The 17,843-nt window shown below is 43.9% G+C and overlaps 2 protein-coding genes across 2 annotated transcripts in view; one reads left to right on the top strand and one right to left on the bottom strand.

Annotated features, from left to right (window-relative positions):
- Positions 1 to 17,843, bottom strand: part of IL1RAPL2 (interleukin 1 receptor accessory protein like 2) — a 1,202,505-nt gene that overhangs the window by 600,332 nt on the left and 584,330 nt on the right. The gene's annotated exons all lie outside the window — the stretch shown is intronic.
- TEX13A (testis expressed 13A) lies at positions 2,205 to 3,571 on the top strand. The gene is given in 4 exon segments (XM_023742866.1): positions 2,205 to 2,663; positions 2,812 to 2,913; positions 2,974 to 3,366; positions 3,368 to 3,571. Coding segments are annotated over 4 exon segments (1,158 nt in total).

Here is a 17,843-nt window from a genome sequence, read left to right as displayed (position 1 = left end):
GTGAGTTAGAATAATGCTCTACATCCTTCTCCATCTACTGAATTTTTATCACTAAATTTGCTAAGGACATCTTGTGTTAGCCAAATCTAATGACTTCTCTTTCCTCACCCTACCTGACGTTCCTGCATTATCTGGAACTAGTAGCCACTCCTTCTACCTTCTACATCTCTCCTTACTTCTAAGATACTTTCCTATTCTGATCATTTACTTCTCTGACCATTCCTTATAACTCTTGCTGGTCCTTCTGCCTCAGTCTATTTCCAAAATGTTGGCCACCTTCTCCAGGCCTCAAGAATACCTTCCTCTGTTATCTTTTTTCTTTTATTTTCTCTCCCAACCAGTAATTTTATTCAAACGCTAGGCTCCAAACACAAACTAAGCACTGAAGATAGCCATAATACATGGCTCTAGTTCTGTCTTCCTAAGTTCCAGCCCAGTATAGCCATCTGTGACTCCATGTGCCATGTTGAAGGCACTCAACTTATTAGTAAGTACAAAACTGAACCTATTATCTCTCCCCTACAATCTATTCTTCCTCTGCAATTCTTTGGCCAAAAGAAACAAAATGCTTAATTTTCTAGAAGGGCTTTTAAGCAGAAGTGTAAGGACGATAGCATACAGAGCCAAATGATCACAAGCTGAAGTCCACATTTAAATTATCATAGATGGAATAAAAAAGATAGGGTAAAAGATATTCTGGGGCTGAAAGAATAGAATAGAAAATAAAAGAGTGTGTGGGGGGGGTCAGTGGTAAACCTGCCAATGACAGTGGTAGACAGTGGTAGAAAATAGAGATTCATGGAGGCAGGGCTTCACCTTAAACCCTCTGTTCTTCTGGCACTACATCCTTTCCCTGGGTGATCTCAGCTCCTGCAGTGAATTCAACTTCCTGTTCCCAATACTGCATCTCTAGCCCTGATATCTCTCCTGTGTTCCAGACTCATATATCCAAATACCTACTGAGCATCTCCACCAGGATGCCCCACAGGTATCTCAACATCAATGTCTAGAGGAAAACGCATCCCAAACAGCTTCTCCTTATTCCCCATCTAAGTCCATAGCATCACTATCTACTTAGTCCCCTATACCAGAAACCATCAAATATTTTTAAGCTTAAGAGTAGCATGATCATAAAAAACAATTAGGAAGAGATTAGGAATTAAGAGATTAAAGCCAGGGAGACTATTTAGGAAAGACATGGGCATTCCCTAAGTGGGAATAAGTGTCAGAGAAATTTCTGAAGTAGTCTCAACAAGAGTTGGTGACTGACTCAATATAACTTATTAAGGGGGAGGTACGTGGTGATGATGATTTTCAGGTTTCTCTGTTGTGCAACTAGATAAACTATTTACAAACGTGGGGATATACGAGGAGGCAAACTACAGGCCAAATCCTGCCAGCTGCCTGTCTTCCTTAAAAAAGTTTTATTGGAATACAGCCATGCCCATTCTTAGAGGTACTGTCCGCGGCTTCTTTTGTGCTGCAAGCAATCGGGACAGAGATTGTAAAGCCCAGAAAGCCTCAAATATTTACTATCTGGCCCTATACAGGAAAAGTTTGCTGGTCCCTATACCAGAATTCTGGAGCTTCTGCAACAGCAACAATAGATACAGAATCCTCCTCCAGGGTGTGGCGCCATAGGCCACTGAGGGGGTGGGGCTGTTTTGGAACATTCTACTGCCAGGAAGCAGGGTCTTCTCTGGATGGCATGGAACAAACCATTATGAGGGGGGTATTATTTTTACATGAGTCCAAGAACCTTACTTTCTTGGTTCCAAGTCTTTTCTGACCTCTCCTGTTTCTTCCTGATTCCTAGGGCTTTCGGACTGGCAGCCACTTTCCTTATGTCCTGGGTTGGGGGAGGGGGCCTTTCTCATGCACTCCCACCCACCCCCGCAGTCTCTGGAAGTTGGCACAGTCCTAGGGTAAAAAGCCTGGAGAGGTGGCCCTGAGGCTTCTTTTTCCCGGAGGCATCGAAAGCAGAGAGGTGCTCTCTCTCTGTGGTTGTGGTCGGTGGTGCACAGTTGGCCTGCACCGCCACTGTTCCCAGAGAGGTGAGGCCTGGGGGAGGTGTCCTAGGGCGAGGCAAGCTGGTCAGGGCGTCATTCCAAGGGTCGGAAGCGGAGGAGGGGAGGGGAAGAGAGAACACAACAGACTGATCCTTCTCCGCAGGGCCAGCAAAGCCGCTAAGGGCCTCAGCCCTCATGGCCTTGAACCCTGAGGACCCCTGTGGGGGGTTCCACCACGCCAAGGTGGTGACCTTCATCAACGAGAAGATAGCCGGGCACGTGAAAGGCCCCGAGTTCTACCTTGAGAATATGTCCTTGTCCTGGGAGGAGGTGGAGGACAAGCTCAGGGCCATCCTGGAGGACAGCAATGTGCCCAGCGAGGCCAAGGAGGCCTGCACCTGGGGCGGCCTGGCCCTGGGTGTGCGCTTCGTTCGCAGGCAGAGCCAGTTACAGGGGCACAGGGTGCAGCAGCTGTACAACTTCGCCAAGCTGCACAGGTCAGCCACGCAGGCCCTGGCAGCAGACCTCAAGGAACTCAATGCGTAGCAGGAGCTAGAGCGCAAGGAGGCAGCCCTTCAGCTGCAGCTGCTCGAGGCCTCCCTGGCGGAGGTGCAGAAGGAGCGGGACTGGCTGAGGTGGAAGCTCCTCCAAGATGTAAGAGCTGCTCCCAGTCCGGCTCCTCCTCTCCCCCGGCCCCACAAGCCCCTTCCCTTCCTCCATCTAACACCACCCTCCACCACCACCCCTTGGCCCCTCCCTTTGTCCCCGGAACAGGTCTCAACTCTAACCCCCTTCTCCCCAGGAATTGCAGCAGCCCCTGGAGCGGGCCACAGGGTGGCCAAGCCTGGTCACTACTGGTGGGGCTGGGACAGAAGGAGAAGGTGAGGAGGAAGAGGAGGTGGAAGCCACATGGTGGCCAAGCGTGGCAACTGCAGATGTGGCTGGGGCAGAAGGCGGCAAGGAGGAAGAGAAGGCGGTGGCTGCTGCTGCTGATGCCACAGAAGGAGAAGAAGAGAGGGATGCGGCAGGGGCTGCCACCGCCCCTGTTATCGAGGCCGCACAGGAGCTGGGTGGAAGCTTCCTGCAGCTTTTTGGAGCAGTGGGGTGGAAAATTTTCACCTCCAGAGGGCAGAGGGAGGGCGAGCTCAGGTCAGTGGAAACAGCCATGTTTTATTTCTCTGGGGCCATGAAATCCGGGCCCACAGCCTCGCTGGCACCCTTTTCTGTCCAACTCCGTGCCTCATTCACATACTCCTACTCGTGCTCCTTATCCCGATTCCCAGACCCACCCACACCCGCACCAGCCCCACCAGCAGCCACGTTCACAGCAGCGGCTCCACCTCAGATGGCTCCCCACTGAGGGGGCCTCTGATGTTAGCTTTTGATCCCAAAGAGGCAGGAAAGACCAGGAACTCCATCAGCAGAGAAGGCCTCCAGTAGCGCACAGGCTGGGGGATTGGGACTACCCTTGGTGTAAAGCTGTGAATTTTTCACGGAGGGAAATTTGCTTCTGCTGTGGAAGGGGAATCTGGGTACAAAACTTAGTGAATGCAGAAATGTGAACTAGAACAGAAATATATCCTAAGGGGAAATCAATTTTTAGAGGGAGGGGGGAGTGAGAGTAAAGGGGGTAGGAGGGAGGTGAAGTGCGGTTGATGGTGGTGTAGGGGGTGAGGTGGGCTGGGCAGTAGTGGGCAGGGGAGGGTGTAGATGCAGAGGTTGGAGGGGGGGAGAGAGACAGATGTATTCTGAGGGCTCCTTTTGTGTTCCAGAACATTAGCATTCAACACTCCAGAACTAATAGGGCTTCTATTTGTGTGGGCGTCTCCTTGCTACTCCAGTGTCTGATGGACCTAAGCAGGCATGTTTATAACACCCGCCCACATGTAGGCCTTAGATGATTGGACCAGGAGTGGACATTTGACCCATCCGGAGCCTAACAGATTCTCACACTAGAGGCAGATTCCAGAGTCAAGATGGTGTTGGGCAATGGAGCCGTGGGTCACTTGGTGTTGGGGCCAGCTGTGGGGGAGGAGAACTGTGTGCTTTACAGAGGCAAGTATCTTTTAGAAAATGCCAGGATGAGGTCTCAGAGAACAGAGAGGTGTGGAGAAGCAGAAAGGAGTTGATCTGTGACCCTAGAGAAAGTGGCTGTCTGACCACTTTTCCACTTCTGCAGTTATGCTATGTGAAAGTGCCCTTTACATAGATCCCCTTTTCCTTAAGCTGGCTCGACTGGGTTCCTGTTCTAGGCAGCCAGATTATTTCCAAGTCAGAATTTGGTACCAGGAGAGCAGCTGCAAACAACAGACCATCAAAGAAAATGTTAGAACTGGCTGGAGAGGTGCATAGGGGTGGCAGGTAGTGGGGATTTCTGCATCCCAAGAGTTCTGAGGAATTAACTGAATGGAAAGCTCATTCATGTTCTGAGGGAGTTATATCTCAGAGCAGCAATCAGAGCAGGCCTGGGGGTCACCTGGGGTTCATCCTTGACTGAGATCAACATGGCAGAGATTCACCACCCCTAGGGGAATCTCTCAGGGCTGCATACAGAGGATGGCAGCACCAGCTGCAGGCAAGAACTGTAATGGGACTGGAGAAGCCTCCCTAGTCCTCAGTGGGCAGAACTGGGGACAGTCAGATCTGAACAGGGAACTCAATGCCACTGCCAATGAGGTGAGTCAGCAACTGATGGTGCTGGAGCGTTTTCTGGTCTGTCAAAATATGTTTCTCTCCCCCCACCCACCATCATGATTAACATGGGGAGGGGAATCTGACTACAAACCTCTCAGTGAATTCAGCAATGTGAAATAGAAGAGAAACATATCTCAACGGAAAGTCAGTTTCCAGAGGGATGAGGGGAATGGTGAAGGGAGAATGGGGGTGGGTGAGGGGAGGATGATCTGTGTCATGGATTGAATTCTGTCCCCCAAAAAGTGTGTGTATCAGTTTGGCTGGGCCATGATTCCCAGTGTTGTGTGGTTGTCCTCTATTTTGTGACTGTAATTTTATGTTAAAGACGATTAGGGTGGGATTGTAACATCCTTACTGATGTCACATCCCTGATCCAATGTAAAGGGAGTTTCCCTGGGGTGTGGCCTACACCACCTTTTATCTTGCAAGAGATGAAAGGGAAGCAAGCGGAGAGCGGAGGGACCTCATACCACCAAGAAAGCAGTGCCAGGAGCAGAGCGCGTCCTTTGGACCTGAGATTCCTGTGCTGAGATACTCCCAGAACAAGGGAAGACTGATGACAGGGACCTTCCTCCAGAGCTAACGGAGAGAGAAAGCCTTCCCCTGGAGCTGGTGCCGTGAACTTGGACTTTTAGCCTACCTTACTGTGAAGAAATAAATCTCTCTTTGTTAAAGCCATCCACCTGTGGTGTTTGTGTTGCAGCAGCACTAGATGACTAAGACAGTCTGCTTCTCCACCTTTGATGACTATAAGCTGTGTTGGGGTTAAATATATGGTATAGCCCATAGGTGGAAAGACGGTGAGGAATCACACCTGGACCAGAGTGAAACACAACTGAAAGAGGCTTGGACATCACCCTTACTAAAGGTCTTGCACTTGTCAGAAGTATCTTTGGGCTTGTTTGTATTCCTCGAGGGAAAGGTTTCACAAGCTAAACACTCTTGACATTTGGGGCCGGATAATTCTTTGTTGCAGGGGGCTATCCTGTGCATTGTAAGATGTTTAGCAACATCCCTAGCCTCTACCCACTAGATGCCAGTAGCAACCCTCCCCTCAGTTGTGGCAACCAAGAATGTCACCAGATATTACCACGTGTCCACTCAAGGGCAAAATCGCCCCTGGTTGGGAACCATGAAGGCAGTGAGCAGTCAGAACAGGAAAAGAATCAGAAGAGAAGAGGATCATGGAAGCTGAGAAGAAGAGTTTCAAGGGATCGTGTTCAGCAGTGCCCAGGGCTACAGAGGGGTCCCATGTGTCCACTGATCCGGGGCCAAGATGGGGGCAGAAACCAACCTGCAAGGGACTGAGGAGTGAGTAGGAAGTGAGGAGTCTGTGGGGAGAGGCTCTTCTTCAAGGACATTTGGCTGTGAAGGGAAGGAATAAGGTAGGATACACTGTTGAGAGAGGGTTTTTATGAATATGAGAGAAGCGTGAGTCATGGAGGAGATAGCTGAAGAAGCCTTTAAAATGCAAGAAATGTATAAAACAGTGAGGTAAATCCTACATACTGTATTGGTGACATATCCACTGTGTTGTTAAATAGAAGAAAAAAAAGGATCCCTTTTGTTTTTTGCAAAACAAATTCCCAGAATTTCTGTTAAGTTTGTACATGTATGGAGCCCTGGTGGCACAGTGTTTAAGAGCTTGGCTGCCAACCAAAAGGTTGGCAGTGTGAATCCACCAGCTACTCCTTGGAAACCCTATGGGGCAGTTCTACTCTTTCCTGTAGGGTCGCTATGAGTTGGAAGAAACTCGACAGCAAGGGGTTTTGGTTTCTTTTAGTACATGTATACTATGCATAATTATAGATTATGTTTGCCTTACAGATTTATGTTTGAGTAAATGCAGAAAAAAGTCTGGGAAAAACATTCACCAAACAAGATGTTACCAAGGGAGAGGTTGGATCAGGGTCGGGGATGGGAGGTGTTGGGGTGCAGGGCAATCGGGGGGTTTGGGTGGGGAAGAGGGCTATAGGTTGGGGGACTTTTACTTTTTCATATACTTCTGTGATGTGTAAAGTGAAAAATGTTCACAGAAATTTATTTTAAATAAGTAAAAGGAAGTGAATTTACTGGCTTGGTTGGGTTTGGAAGGGCCCCCTCTTCCTCTGGGACAGGAAGGGAAGAGAGCAGACACTGATCTGTGTGGCGGGGGTGGGGAACCAAGGGGGCTCCTGCCTGTGTGTCCCTGATGTAGATAGACGAGGCACCTGAGAGAATGAAGACAGGAGGTCAGGGTAGGGTAGCGGCTTCTAGGCAATGGTACTTTTTGGAATAACTGTGAGGGTGGGAGTAGGGAGTGGGAGGAAAGGACCATCATGCCGTAGGGAGGACCCAATTTGATAGGACCTAACTGAAGAAAAAAAAGGGTGGGGAGGGCAGTGGGAGCAGAGGTGTAGCTAAGGTATGAGGTATGGCACGTGCCCCAGACACCACTTGACGTGGGGCGGGGGCACACACACCACTGAGCAGTTCCTATTAACCATCACAGTTTCCATCGCCAGCTGTGAGAGATCATTTAGCAAGTTAAAACCAATACTTTCGTATTTGAGAGCCTCCATGGGTCAAGGCAGACTGTGATCTTGCTCTGCCGAGTATAGAAAGAGAAGAAACTGACAAAAATGACTTTGGGCACATCATAGACCAATTTTCATCACTGAAAGCAATGAAGGTGCAGTTGTAATTTTCATGTAGTGCCATCATGTGTTAGGTAAAAGATTTAATGAGCTTGACTTGTGTTTTTGAGCTGATGCTATGGTAAAGTTATATAAAAGATGGATGTCAGATGTTTGGACAGGGACACAGAGGCATAGCAAGGCGGGGGGAGGCAGAGGGGGTACTTGCCCCCAGGCGCAAGTCCAAGGGGGCAACAGACGATGTGCAGAATGACATTCTAAGGTGCCACAAATATGAAAGGCGCCTGACTGAGGCAGGTGGACAAGAGGGGGTAAGGCGTTTCCGCTGATGTGTCACCACTATCAACGTCTATTCATCTTGAAATTGGGTGGGGGGTGCAACTTAGCGATTGCCCCTAGGTGCTTGTTACCCTTGCTACACCTCTGCAGGGGTGCAATTTCAGGGCTTTCCATAGGCACTCTCACCTCATACTAACTGCCTTCATGCTGCCTATTTGTTTCTATTAGTACGACTTAGCATATTAGAAAAGGGTTCATTTAACCATATTAAAAACCTCTAGACCCTAGTGATCTGAGGGCTACAGCCAGTAAGTCAACACCAACATGTATTAAGAGTCTGGTCATACATATGTGCGTGTAAGTGTGTGAGGGGGTAGTTCAGGTGTAAGCTTTAGACTGAGTTTAAAAGGAGGAGAGAGATACTGCTTGCCTGAGAGTAAAAGGGAAAGAATGTAAATCTGAAACCTGGCCAAACCACCCCCCTTAAACAGTACCTCTCTAGGGGGAGTCGAGGGAAGGTGTTGGAAAACGGTCAGGATAGTGGGGCTGAAAAATTAAAAATACATATAGTTATCTGTCTACTCAGATGAATGTATATTGCCTTAGTGTTGAAAAGTCTGATCTGGTCTGGAAATGCGCCTGTGTAGATTGGTGTGAACCTGAGTCTTGTTTTAATGAGATCAAGACCCCAGGGTGGAACTACACATCACTCTCCTACTTCGCTTTTCTCTATTTCATAGCCATAGATACAGACAGTACCCACCAAACTTTAAGCTGCTGTCTTGCCAAGGTGGATGCCTCATGACAGTGGTGAGAGAGTGGGGATGGCTCCATGTGGATTCATCTCCCTCCCTGAGAAAAGAAGTTGGAGTACATCCTGTGATTGCCAATGCTGGGATCAGCAGCATCTCCTTTCTTTAATAAGGGTAGGATCATAGAAAGGACTTTACACCCTTTAAGTATACATTTTCTCCATGGAAACATCATCTGCTGAAAACATGCATGGTTATCTGCCTGCAAGTTAAGGTACTCATTAGCTGTGTCTTTTAGCTTCTTTTCTAAGAATTGGTCAGTGTCTTTAAGTCTCATGCTCCAAAATTATATCTGAAACCTCCACAAAGCAGGGTTAGTTATTGTCAGAGTCACATTCAGAAAAAGGCCTTGGTAAACCCACGTTCCAGCCAAGCGGACCTCCCTGTTTTCCCCGGGGCATAGCCCAGGTTTTACTGCCTCCTTGCCCTTAAACATTGTTTCATCTGTCTAGATGAAACTATTGCCACCTGTTTAAATCCTCAAGCACTATCTCAAATAGCCCTTCCTCTAGGAAGCCCTTCCTGATTCTGTAAGCCAAAAACTATTTTTCCCTACTATCAACTCTTCTACTGCTTTATCTCTGTCTTTTTTACAGCATATTTCATTTTACTCTCATGTATGATGGAATAAAAGACTAAGTTAGCATTTGCAGCTTTCCCCCCTCTCCCTGCCCTCTGAAGTTAAGCCTCTCTTTGACTACAAGGGCCTCTCCAAATCCAGCAACTTCTAGGGAGATTCTTGCTGTTCCAAATCAGTTCTTAGGCATTTACTATGCAGAATAGCAGTAAAGGGCAGAAAGAGCCGACATATTTCAAGGAGCAAGGCTAGTTTCATTAAATTACATTTGAAAGTGGAACAAGAGTTTCTCAGAAGGAAAAAAAAAAAGAAGATAGAGGATGAGAAGGGGCAAAAGGAGAAAAAACTTGCAGAGGCTGCATTCCAGGGAGAGTTTTTTTAGTTGGGGATGAGAGTGAGGAGTGATGGGAGTGAGGAGTGATGAGAGAAGCTTCTGGGCAGCTGCAGCATGCAAGAGATATTGAGAGTGAAAGCAATGTGAAAAGATGATTGTAAGAAGTGTTGCTGGGGGTTACAAATGGGCTCCCCCTTGATGTTTTTCAAGGGACTACAGTAAATTCTTAAATATTCAAACTTCTAAAATTATTTTTGGTTGCTGGACTATGTTTCCTAAAAGACAGTTCTATGTTGGACCGCATGCGGTTCTGTCTTTTATTTGAGTTATACTTGCTCAATTGTAATTTGCATACATGTCTTAATTCTCCCCTTTTAATCTAATAGAAGGCAGGAACTGTGCCATTTGCTTTTACCTTTTTTAGTATCTTTCACACAATAGGTGCTCAATAAATATTTGTTTAATGAATAATGGATGCCTTAGAGTTGAAATGGTATTGGCTGAAAAACATCCCTTTCATTAAAAACAAAACTGTGGTTAGGAAGGAATGAGCTCTCATTTCTGTGCCACTATGAAATATTTCAGCTTCAGGGTGAACGAAGAGAACTGGTTTCATGCAATGAGTTCTTGAAAAATATAACCATCTATTTACGATACCTGATTTTATTCATTCTAGCGCTTGGTTATATACTGATGTATATGCTCCTCTAAATGATTCGTGTGTCAGTCTTTTATCCTGGAGGTTTGGGAGTCAGAGTAAATAAAAAGAAAGAGCCAGTCAAGGATATACATCCTTCACAGTTCTTACATCTCTCTTCTTTGGTAAAAAGCAACTTTTAAGCACTGTATAATGTTTGGAAACTGCATAATGATTACAAAAGTTTTCAAACGTTGTAAGACAAGTATTCTGGTTCTGTCTCTGAAAATTACTGCTTTAACTAGACTTCTCACTTTTCATGAAACTATAATCTCTATTTCACTGCTGTCTGTTGTCCATCTTTCTTTTTTTGTTGTTGTTGTGGTAGATATGTATTAACAAAGCATTTGCCTTTTTAGCATTCTTCACAGGTACAATTCAGTGGCATTAGTTACGTTTATCGTGTTGTTCAGCGATTACTATTATCTGTTCCCAAATTTTCCCAGCATCCTTACCAGAAGCTCAGTGTCCCCTAAGCAATGAGTCCCTTTTGCCCTCCCTCCTATCCATCTTTTGTTAATCAATAGAATTCCATCCTTACCACCAGACAGTATTTTATGCACTAGGACTCTGAAAACACACAGAATCACAGATCTTTATACAGGCAGTAATTAACATAAGCAACCGTGTATCATTTGCTGTGGTGTACAGATACAGATACCTATTAGGGATATTAAAAAAAACAAAACAAAAACCTAAACCCCTTGCTGTCGAGTCGATTTCCAACTCATAGCGACTCTATGGGACAGAGTAGACTGTCCCATAGGGTTTCCAAGGAGCGCCTGGTGGATTCGAACTGCCGACGTTTTGGTTAGCAGCTGAACTCTTAACTACTATGCCGCCAGAGTTTCCATTAGGGATATTAGTGACTGTAAAGACAGGTAATAAACAAGAAGACAATAGAGCAAACTGATTATGTGCAGGGCTCTGGGGTCAAGTAGACTTGGGTCCAAGTCTTAGCTCCACCACTTACTAGCCATGTTGTCATTGGGCAAGTTCCTTAACCTCTGTGAGTATCAGTTTTATTATCTTCAATAATATTACCTACTTCATAAAGTTATTATAAATAAGGGCTAGTAGTGATAGTGGTAGTGGTGGCAAAAGTAGAAATAAGAGATAATGAATTAAATGTTTACTGTATGCCAGCATTGGTGCTAAGTACTTGTCAACATTCTCTTTGGTAGGTATTATTCTTATCCTTTCTCCTCCCAAGTGTCCTCTCTGTTAACAGCACCATGATCACTCAGTTGCTTAAGTCAAAAACACAGGAGTCATTCAATTTATTTAACTATTTTTCTCATTTCTCACATCAGTATCTCATTTCTCACATCACATCAGTATATCCTGTTGGCTCATTCTTCAATACATATCTAGAATCCATTCACTTCTCCCCTTCTCCACAGCTACCACACCAATCCAAGCCACTATCACATATGACCTCCTTGCTTGTCTCACCACAGCAGCCAAGGTGATCTTTTTAAAATGGAAATCATATCATGTCATGTCCCTGCTTAAAGCAAGCAAACAAAAACAACGACATCAGAGACACTGTCCATTTGCCTCTGACACCACTTAGAATAGAAATCAACTTATTGTAATTAATGTCGCTGAATTGTACACTTATAAATAGATAAAATGGCAAGTGTTTTGTTATATATATTTTACCACAATGATTTTTTTTTTTTTTAATTTCTTATCCTGGTCCACAGTATGCAGCAGGATCTGGCCTCTGCCACCCTTTCTAGCCTCATCTAGTACGATTTCCCCCTGTTCACTGTGCTCCATCCAGACTGGCCTTCCTCAGCTTCCTTGAATATAGCAAGCCAGTTTCAGTTTAATGATTTTTGCACTTGCTGTTCTCTCTGATGGGAATACACTTCTCCAAGATAGTCACAAGGCTGGCTCCTAGTCACAAGGCTGGCTCCTTTTTGTCATTCATGTCTCAGCTTATATGTCACTTTCTCTGAGAGTCCCTTCCTTACCACCCAACCTAAAGTAACCTCCAGTTTCTCCTGGACATGACCCCTTTTTATTCTCACCATAGTCATATATAATTATCCGGTGTATTTGTTATTTGTGTGTTTCCCCCATTCTAGAATGTAAGCCCTGACAAAGTAGGAACCTTAATCTCCCTTGTTCAATGCTTTTTAGTGTTCAAAAAATTGTCAGTTTAATACACAAATGAATCCTCGTTTTCCACATGAGGAAAGCAAGGCAGAGAGTGGTCATATAAACTGCTCGAGATCACACAGATAGTAAGTGGTAGAACCAGGATCCAACCCTACGCTGTCCAGCTCCAGAGCCTATACTCTTACTCAATATGATACGGTGACGTAGAATACTGCACCATATTGTCAGGTATAGAAGAGGTATAGCTAGTTCATACCCTTCCTTAGTAATGCCTTAAAGGCAATGATGTGTCATAATTTTCTCTTGGATTCACCACAGTGAATAGCACAATACTTGTCCACACCCATTGCCGTCGAGTTGATTCCGACTCATAGTGACACTATAGGACAGTAGAACTGCCCCATAGGGTCTCTAAGGAGCAGCTGGTGGGTTCGAATTGCTGACCTTTTGGTTAGCTTAACCACTGCACTACTAGGGCTCCATACTTGTCCACAGAGGTACCTAAATGGATACCTTTTCAAGCCTGAGATTAAAGTGATTGTATATCTTCAGTCCTTCCCCTTTTTAAGGAGTTGGGAATGGTATATACATGTTGTCTCGTCACTGACAGGCAAGAAGGTGGAGGAGAAGCACTAATTTATAGCAATAGAATCCTGAAAGAATACCATCTCAGTATACTGTCGATAACAGTAAGGGTCCCTGCATTGACCAGTGCATTGTTCTTGGTGACTCCCATCACTGCACAAGAGATTAAGCTTAGATGGAGACAGTTGCCACATACAGAGGGACCATTTGACCCTATTGACTGAATGTATGTACTCTAGGGGTAGTGGCACTATTTCTCTAATCCACTGTAATGTCCTAGCAATGTTTATTCTGCTGCTCCACTTAGATACAAATAAAAGCTGCCCCAGCCCTGGTCTAAGATCACTCCCCAGGTTAATGATGGAGTCCAACTCAGTAGTTCCAAGTTTGCAAATTCTGAGTCCATTAGTTCAATCTAAATAGGAACATTTTTGAGGGGAGGAGGTCCCAAAGAGTGATTTAAAAATTTGAGAGATTTTACATAAATATCCAGATTTCTGGTTTTTTGGGAAAAAATGGAAAGATCTGGCAATATTAGGCCTATATTCCTACATGGTAACAATCATCTGGATCTGTCAGGTGACTGCCTAACTTTGAGGCATAGATCCACTAATTCAATAATTATTTACTGAGCACCTACTATGTGCTATATACTGTGTTAAACCCTGTAGATACTGTCCTAGGCCCTGTGGATACATCAGTGAACAAAACAGACAAATATTTCTGCCCTTGTTGTTGTTGTTAGGTGCCATCGAGTCAGTTCTGACTCATAGTGACCCTGTGTACAACAGAACGAAACACTGCCCAGCCCTGCGCCATCCTCACAATCATTGCTGTGCTTGAGCCCATTGTTGCAGCCACTCTGTCAATTCATCTCGTTGAGGGTCTTCCTTTTTCGCTGACCCTCTACTTTACCAAGCATGATGTCCTTCTCCAGGGACTGATCCGTCCTGATAACATGTCCAAAGTATGTGAGACATAGTCTTGCTACCCCTCCTTCTAAGGAGCATTCTAGTTGTACTTCTTTCAAGACAGATTTGTTCATTCTTCTGGCAGTCCATGGTATATTCAATATTCTTCTCCAGCGCTACAATTCAAAAGTATCAATTCTTCTTGATACCTTTTCTGCCCTTAAGGAGCCCATATTCTAGCATGGGCAGATAGAAAATAAATAACAAATATGATAAATAAGTAAATTATATAATGTCATAAAAGGTTATAAATGCTATAGAAATAGAAACATTAGAGCAAGGTAAGTATCAGAAGTATGGAGGATGGGAACTGAATGGAAGAGAGTTGAGAATATAAATCGGGTAGTCAAGAAAGTACTCATTGATAAGGTTACAGTTGAGGAAATTGTAAAATCAAAGGTAATGAGGGATAAACAGAAATATTGACATTATCAAGGATTTCATTTTACTTGGATTCACAATCAATGCCCATGGAAGCAGCAGTTAAGAAATCAAACAACGTATTGTATTGGGCAAATCTGCTGCAAAAGACCTTATTAAAGTATTAAAAAGGAAAGATGTCACCTTGAGGACCAAGGTGCACCTGACCCAACCCATGGTATTTTCAGTCACCTTATATGCATGTGAAAGCTGGACAATGAATAAGGAAGACCGAAGAAGAATTGATGTAATTGAATTATGATGTGGGGGAAGAATATTGAATATACCATGGAAACTGCCAGCAGAAAGGACAAATCTGTGAAGAAGTACAGCCAGAATGCTCCTTAGAAGGGTGGATGGTGAGACTTAGTCTCACATACTTTGGACACAGTCTCTGGAGAAGGACATCATGCTTGGTAAAGTAGAGATCCAAAAAACCCATTGCCGTCAAGTAGATTTCGACTCATAGCGACCCTATAGGACAGAGTAGAACTGCCCCATACGGTTTCCAAGCAGCACCTGGTAGATTCAAACTGCCAACCTTTCGGTTAGCAGCTGTAGCTTTTAACCACTACACCACCAGGGTTTCCGTAAAGTAGGAGGTCAGCGAAAAAAGAGGAAGACCGTCAACAAGATGGATTGATACAGTGGCTGCAACAGTGGGCTCGAACATAGCAATGATTGTGAGGATGGCACAGCACTGGGCAGTGTTTCATTCTGTTGTACTTGGGGTCGCTGTGAGTCAGAACCGACTCAATGGTACCTAACAACAACAAGCAATGTGGATATAGGAGAAAGCATTCCAGGTAGAGGGAACAGCCAGTGCAAAGACCCTAGGGTTGAACTGTACCTGCCATGTTTGAGAAACAGCAAGGAGGTCAGTGTGTGGCTGGAATAGAAAAGCAAGGGAAAAAGTAGTAGTAAGTCAGAGAGGTACCAGAGCCCAGATCACATAAGGCCTTGTAGGTCATGGTAAGTACTTGCCTTTAATCCCAAGTGAAATGGGAAGTCAATGGAAGATCCTGAGCAGAAGAGAGACATATGTGACTTATGTTTTAAAAAGATCACTCTACTATATTAAGAACAAACTATCAAAAGGTCAACATTTACTCTAAAGCAAAGATTAGAAGATAAGGGGGCAGGGAAACCAGAGTACTGGAAACGGAACAATGAGAAAACAAACAAAATGTTGACACATTGTGAAAAATGTAACTAATGTCACTGAACAATTTGTATAGAAATTGTCAAATGTAAACCTAATTTACTGTATAAACTTTCACTAAAACAATAAAATATTATTTTAAAAAAAGAACAAACTGAAGGGAGACGTGGAAAAACAGAAAAAAAACAGGAGTTTATTGTAAGAGATGTTGATTCAGACCACAGTTGTGGCAATAGGGTGGAAGCCACTTATACACAATCCCCAAAGTTCAAGGGAGTTAATGTCCTGTGGGATAACCCTTTGACCAATGGGAGATAGGAACTGGCAAAAAAATTATTCTTTTTCTCCCCTGGATCAAGTATCCTGAAATACTGTCCTTCGTCCCCTGCCTCACTCATGTTTCCCTGGGATTGAAATCCCTAATACACATTAGCTTTTGCCTCAGGATTTGTTTTCTAGGAACCTAGAGTAAGATAGGAGGAAGATCAGGAGTTCAGTTTTGGTCATATTGGTTTTGACAACCAAGTAAAGATTCTAAGAAGGCTGTTGGATAAAGGAGTTACATTTCAGGATACAAGTGTGGTCTGGAAGTACAAGTGTTGGAGTTGTCAGTGTACAGGCGGTATATAACGCCATGAGATTGTATAAAATTTTGGAGGGAGTAAGTGTGGATAGAGATGAAAAAGAACTAAGGACCAAGCCTTAAGGCCTTCGAATATTAACAGGTCAGGGAGAATAGGAATAACCATCAAAGGATATTAAGAAAGAGTAAATAATTGGATGGAAAGAAAACCAGGAGAGTGTGATTCTCTAGAAGTCAGGTATAGAACATATATCAAAAAGAAAGGAGTGATCAGCTGTGGCAAATGCTGCTGATAGACCAAGTAATAGAAGGACTGAATATTGACCATTAGATTTAGCATTGTTGAGGCCACCGGAGACTTAGATGAGAGCAATTTTGGTGGAGTCGTGAAGGTGAAATTTTGATTGGAATGGGTTTGAGAGAGAATGGGTAGAGAGGAACTCAAGGCTGTGAGTGCAAACAACTCTTCCAAGGAGTATTGCTACAAATGAGACAAAAAATGTGGGCAGTGGGTGGAAGGGTCGAGAGGATATTTTTAAGATGACATAAATATCGACGTGTGTATTATGATGGAAATGATCCAGTAGATATAGGCAAAAGATGGGGGAGTTGCTGGAGTGATGTCCTTGAGGAGTCAAAGGAAGATAGGGTCTAGTGCACAGGTAAAAGGATTGGCCTTAGGAACAAGGCCAGTTCATCTATGGTAACAGGCTTGAAGGTAGAGTGTTCAGGTGCAGATACCAGTTGGTGGATGAATGTAGTGGAAGTTCTCTCCTGATAGCTTCAATTTTTTCAGTGAAGTGGGGAGCAAGGGAGAGGAGATGTTGGAGATTTGAGGAGAGAAGAGAGGATATGAAATAGTCATCTAGGAGGATAGGAGACTGAATTGACTAAGAATATATAATAACACTGTCTGGCTTCATTAAGGGTCCATTTGAAGTTCATGATAATGAATTTAAAATGAGACCAGTCAACATTTTCCTCCAGCCAAGTTCAGCTGCAAGGATGCAGGCACAGCATAGATGGAGAGTTGGGTTTAAACAGCACTGTGGTTTTCACAAGTGAGTAGGATGAAGGGAGAGAGTCAAGGGAATCAAGGGGATATGTATGGGAGTGATTAATGATTAATCATGGAATTTAAACTATGCTAGGTGGGAATAGAGCAAGAGGAAGTGAAAAGAAAAGATTGCGGCATCAATGAGCTGGAGGTCTGGAAAGGGTCAATGGATTATTGGAATTGGTAGATAGAAGGAGTGAACCAGAAAAATAGGAAATGGTAGCAAGGCATGAAAATGAGACTATGGAGGAATTTGCTACACCTTCCAACACCCCAAGGCCTGTCACACTCATTACATTATCTTCTTGGCCCCATTATCTTTTGGGTTGAGTTTGTAACCCCTACAATAGGTTAAAACCTCGATTATGAGCAAAATAACCAAAAAGTAAAATGTCACTGAAGATTGTGTAATGATACAAAGAGCAAAATGAAAAAATACATATGATTACAGTGTTAACCAGCTCATCAATGATTTGAAATCAATTTTTGTTTTATGGTTGTCAAATATGACCCATTACTTCTTACAAAGTAGGTAAGCCTGCTAACTGACTAAACTGTAAACATCTGCTTCCCTCCAATAAACAAACTGAATGAACAGAGCTTAAATTACATAGGTACTGTACAATAGAATGGTTATATTTCAGAGTATTACACAGCTAATATACAACAGCATGGTTATATTTCTAAACATTACAGCACATCTAATTCATTGTTAATGAAATAAATTACAATTGCCACTTTTTTGCCATTTTTAAGTTACCTATAGTAATATAAACAATGATAGCAGGAGTATATCACCAATTTGGAAGTTGAAAAATAATTCTTCAAGTTATAAATGTGTTCCGTTATGCCTAATTGCTAGAAAAAAATAATGAAATCAGGGACTTCTGCTTATGA

This window comes from Trichechus manatus, unplaced genomic scaffold (genome assembly GCF_000243295.1).
Source record: "Trichechus manatus latirostris isolate Lorelei unplaced genomic scaffold, TriManLat1.0 scaffold00221, whole genome shotgun sequence".
NCBI classification, from domain to species: domain Eukaryota; kingdom Metazoa; phylum Chordata; class Mammalia; order Sirenia; family Trichechidae; genus Trichechus; species Trichechus manatus.
The sequence above is the reverse complement of the archived record's forward strand: the minus strand, read 5'-3'. Positions and strand labels throughout refer to the sequence as shown.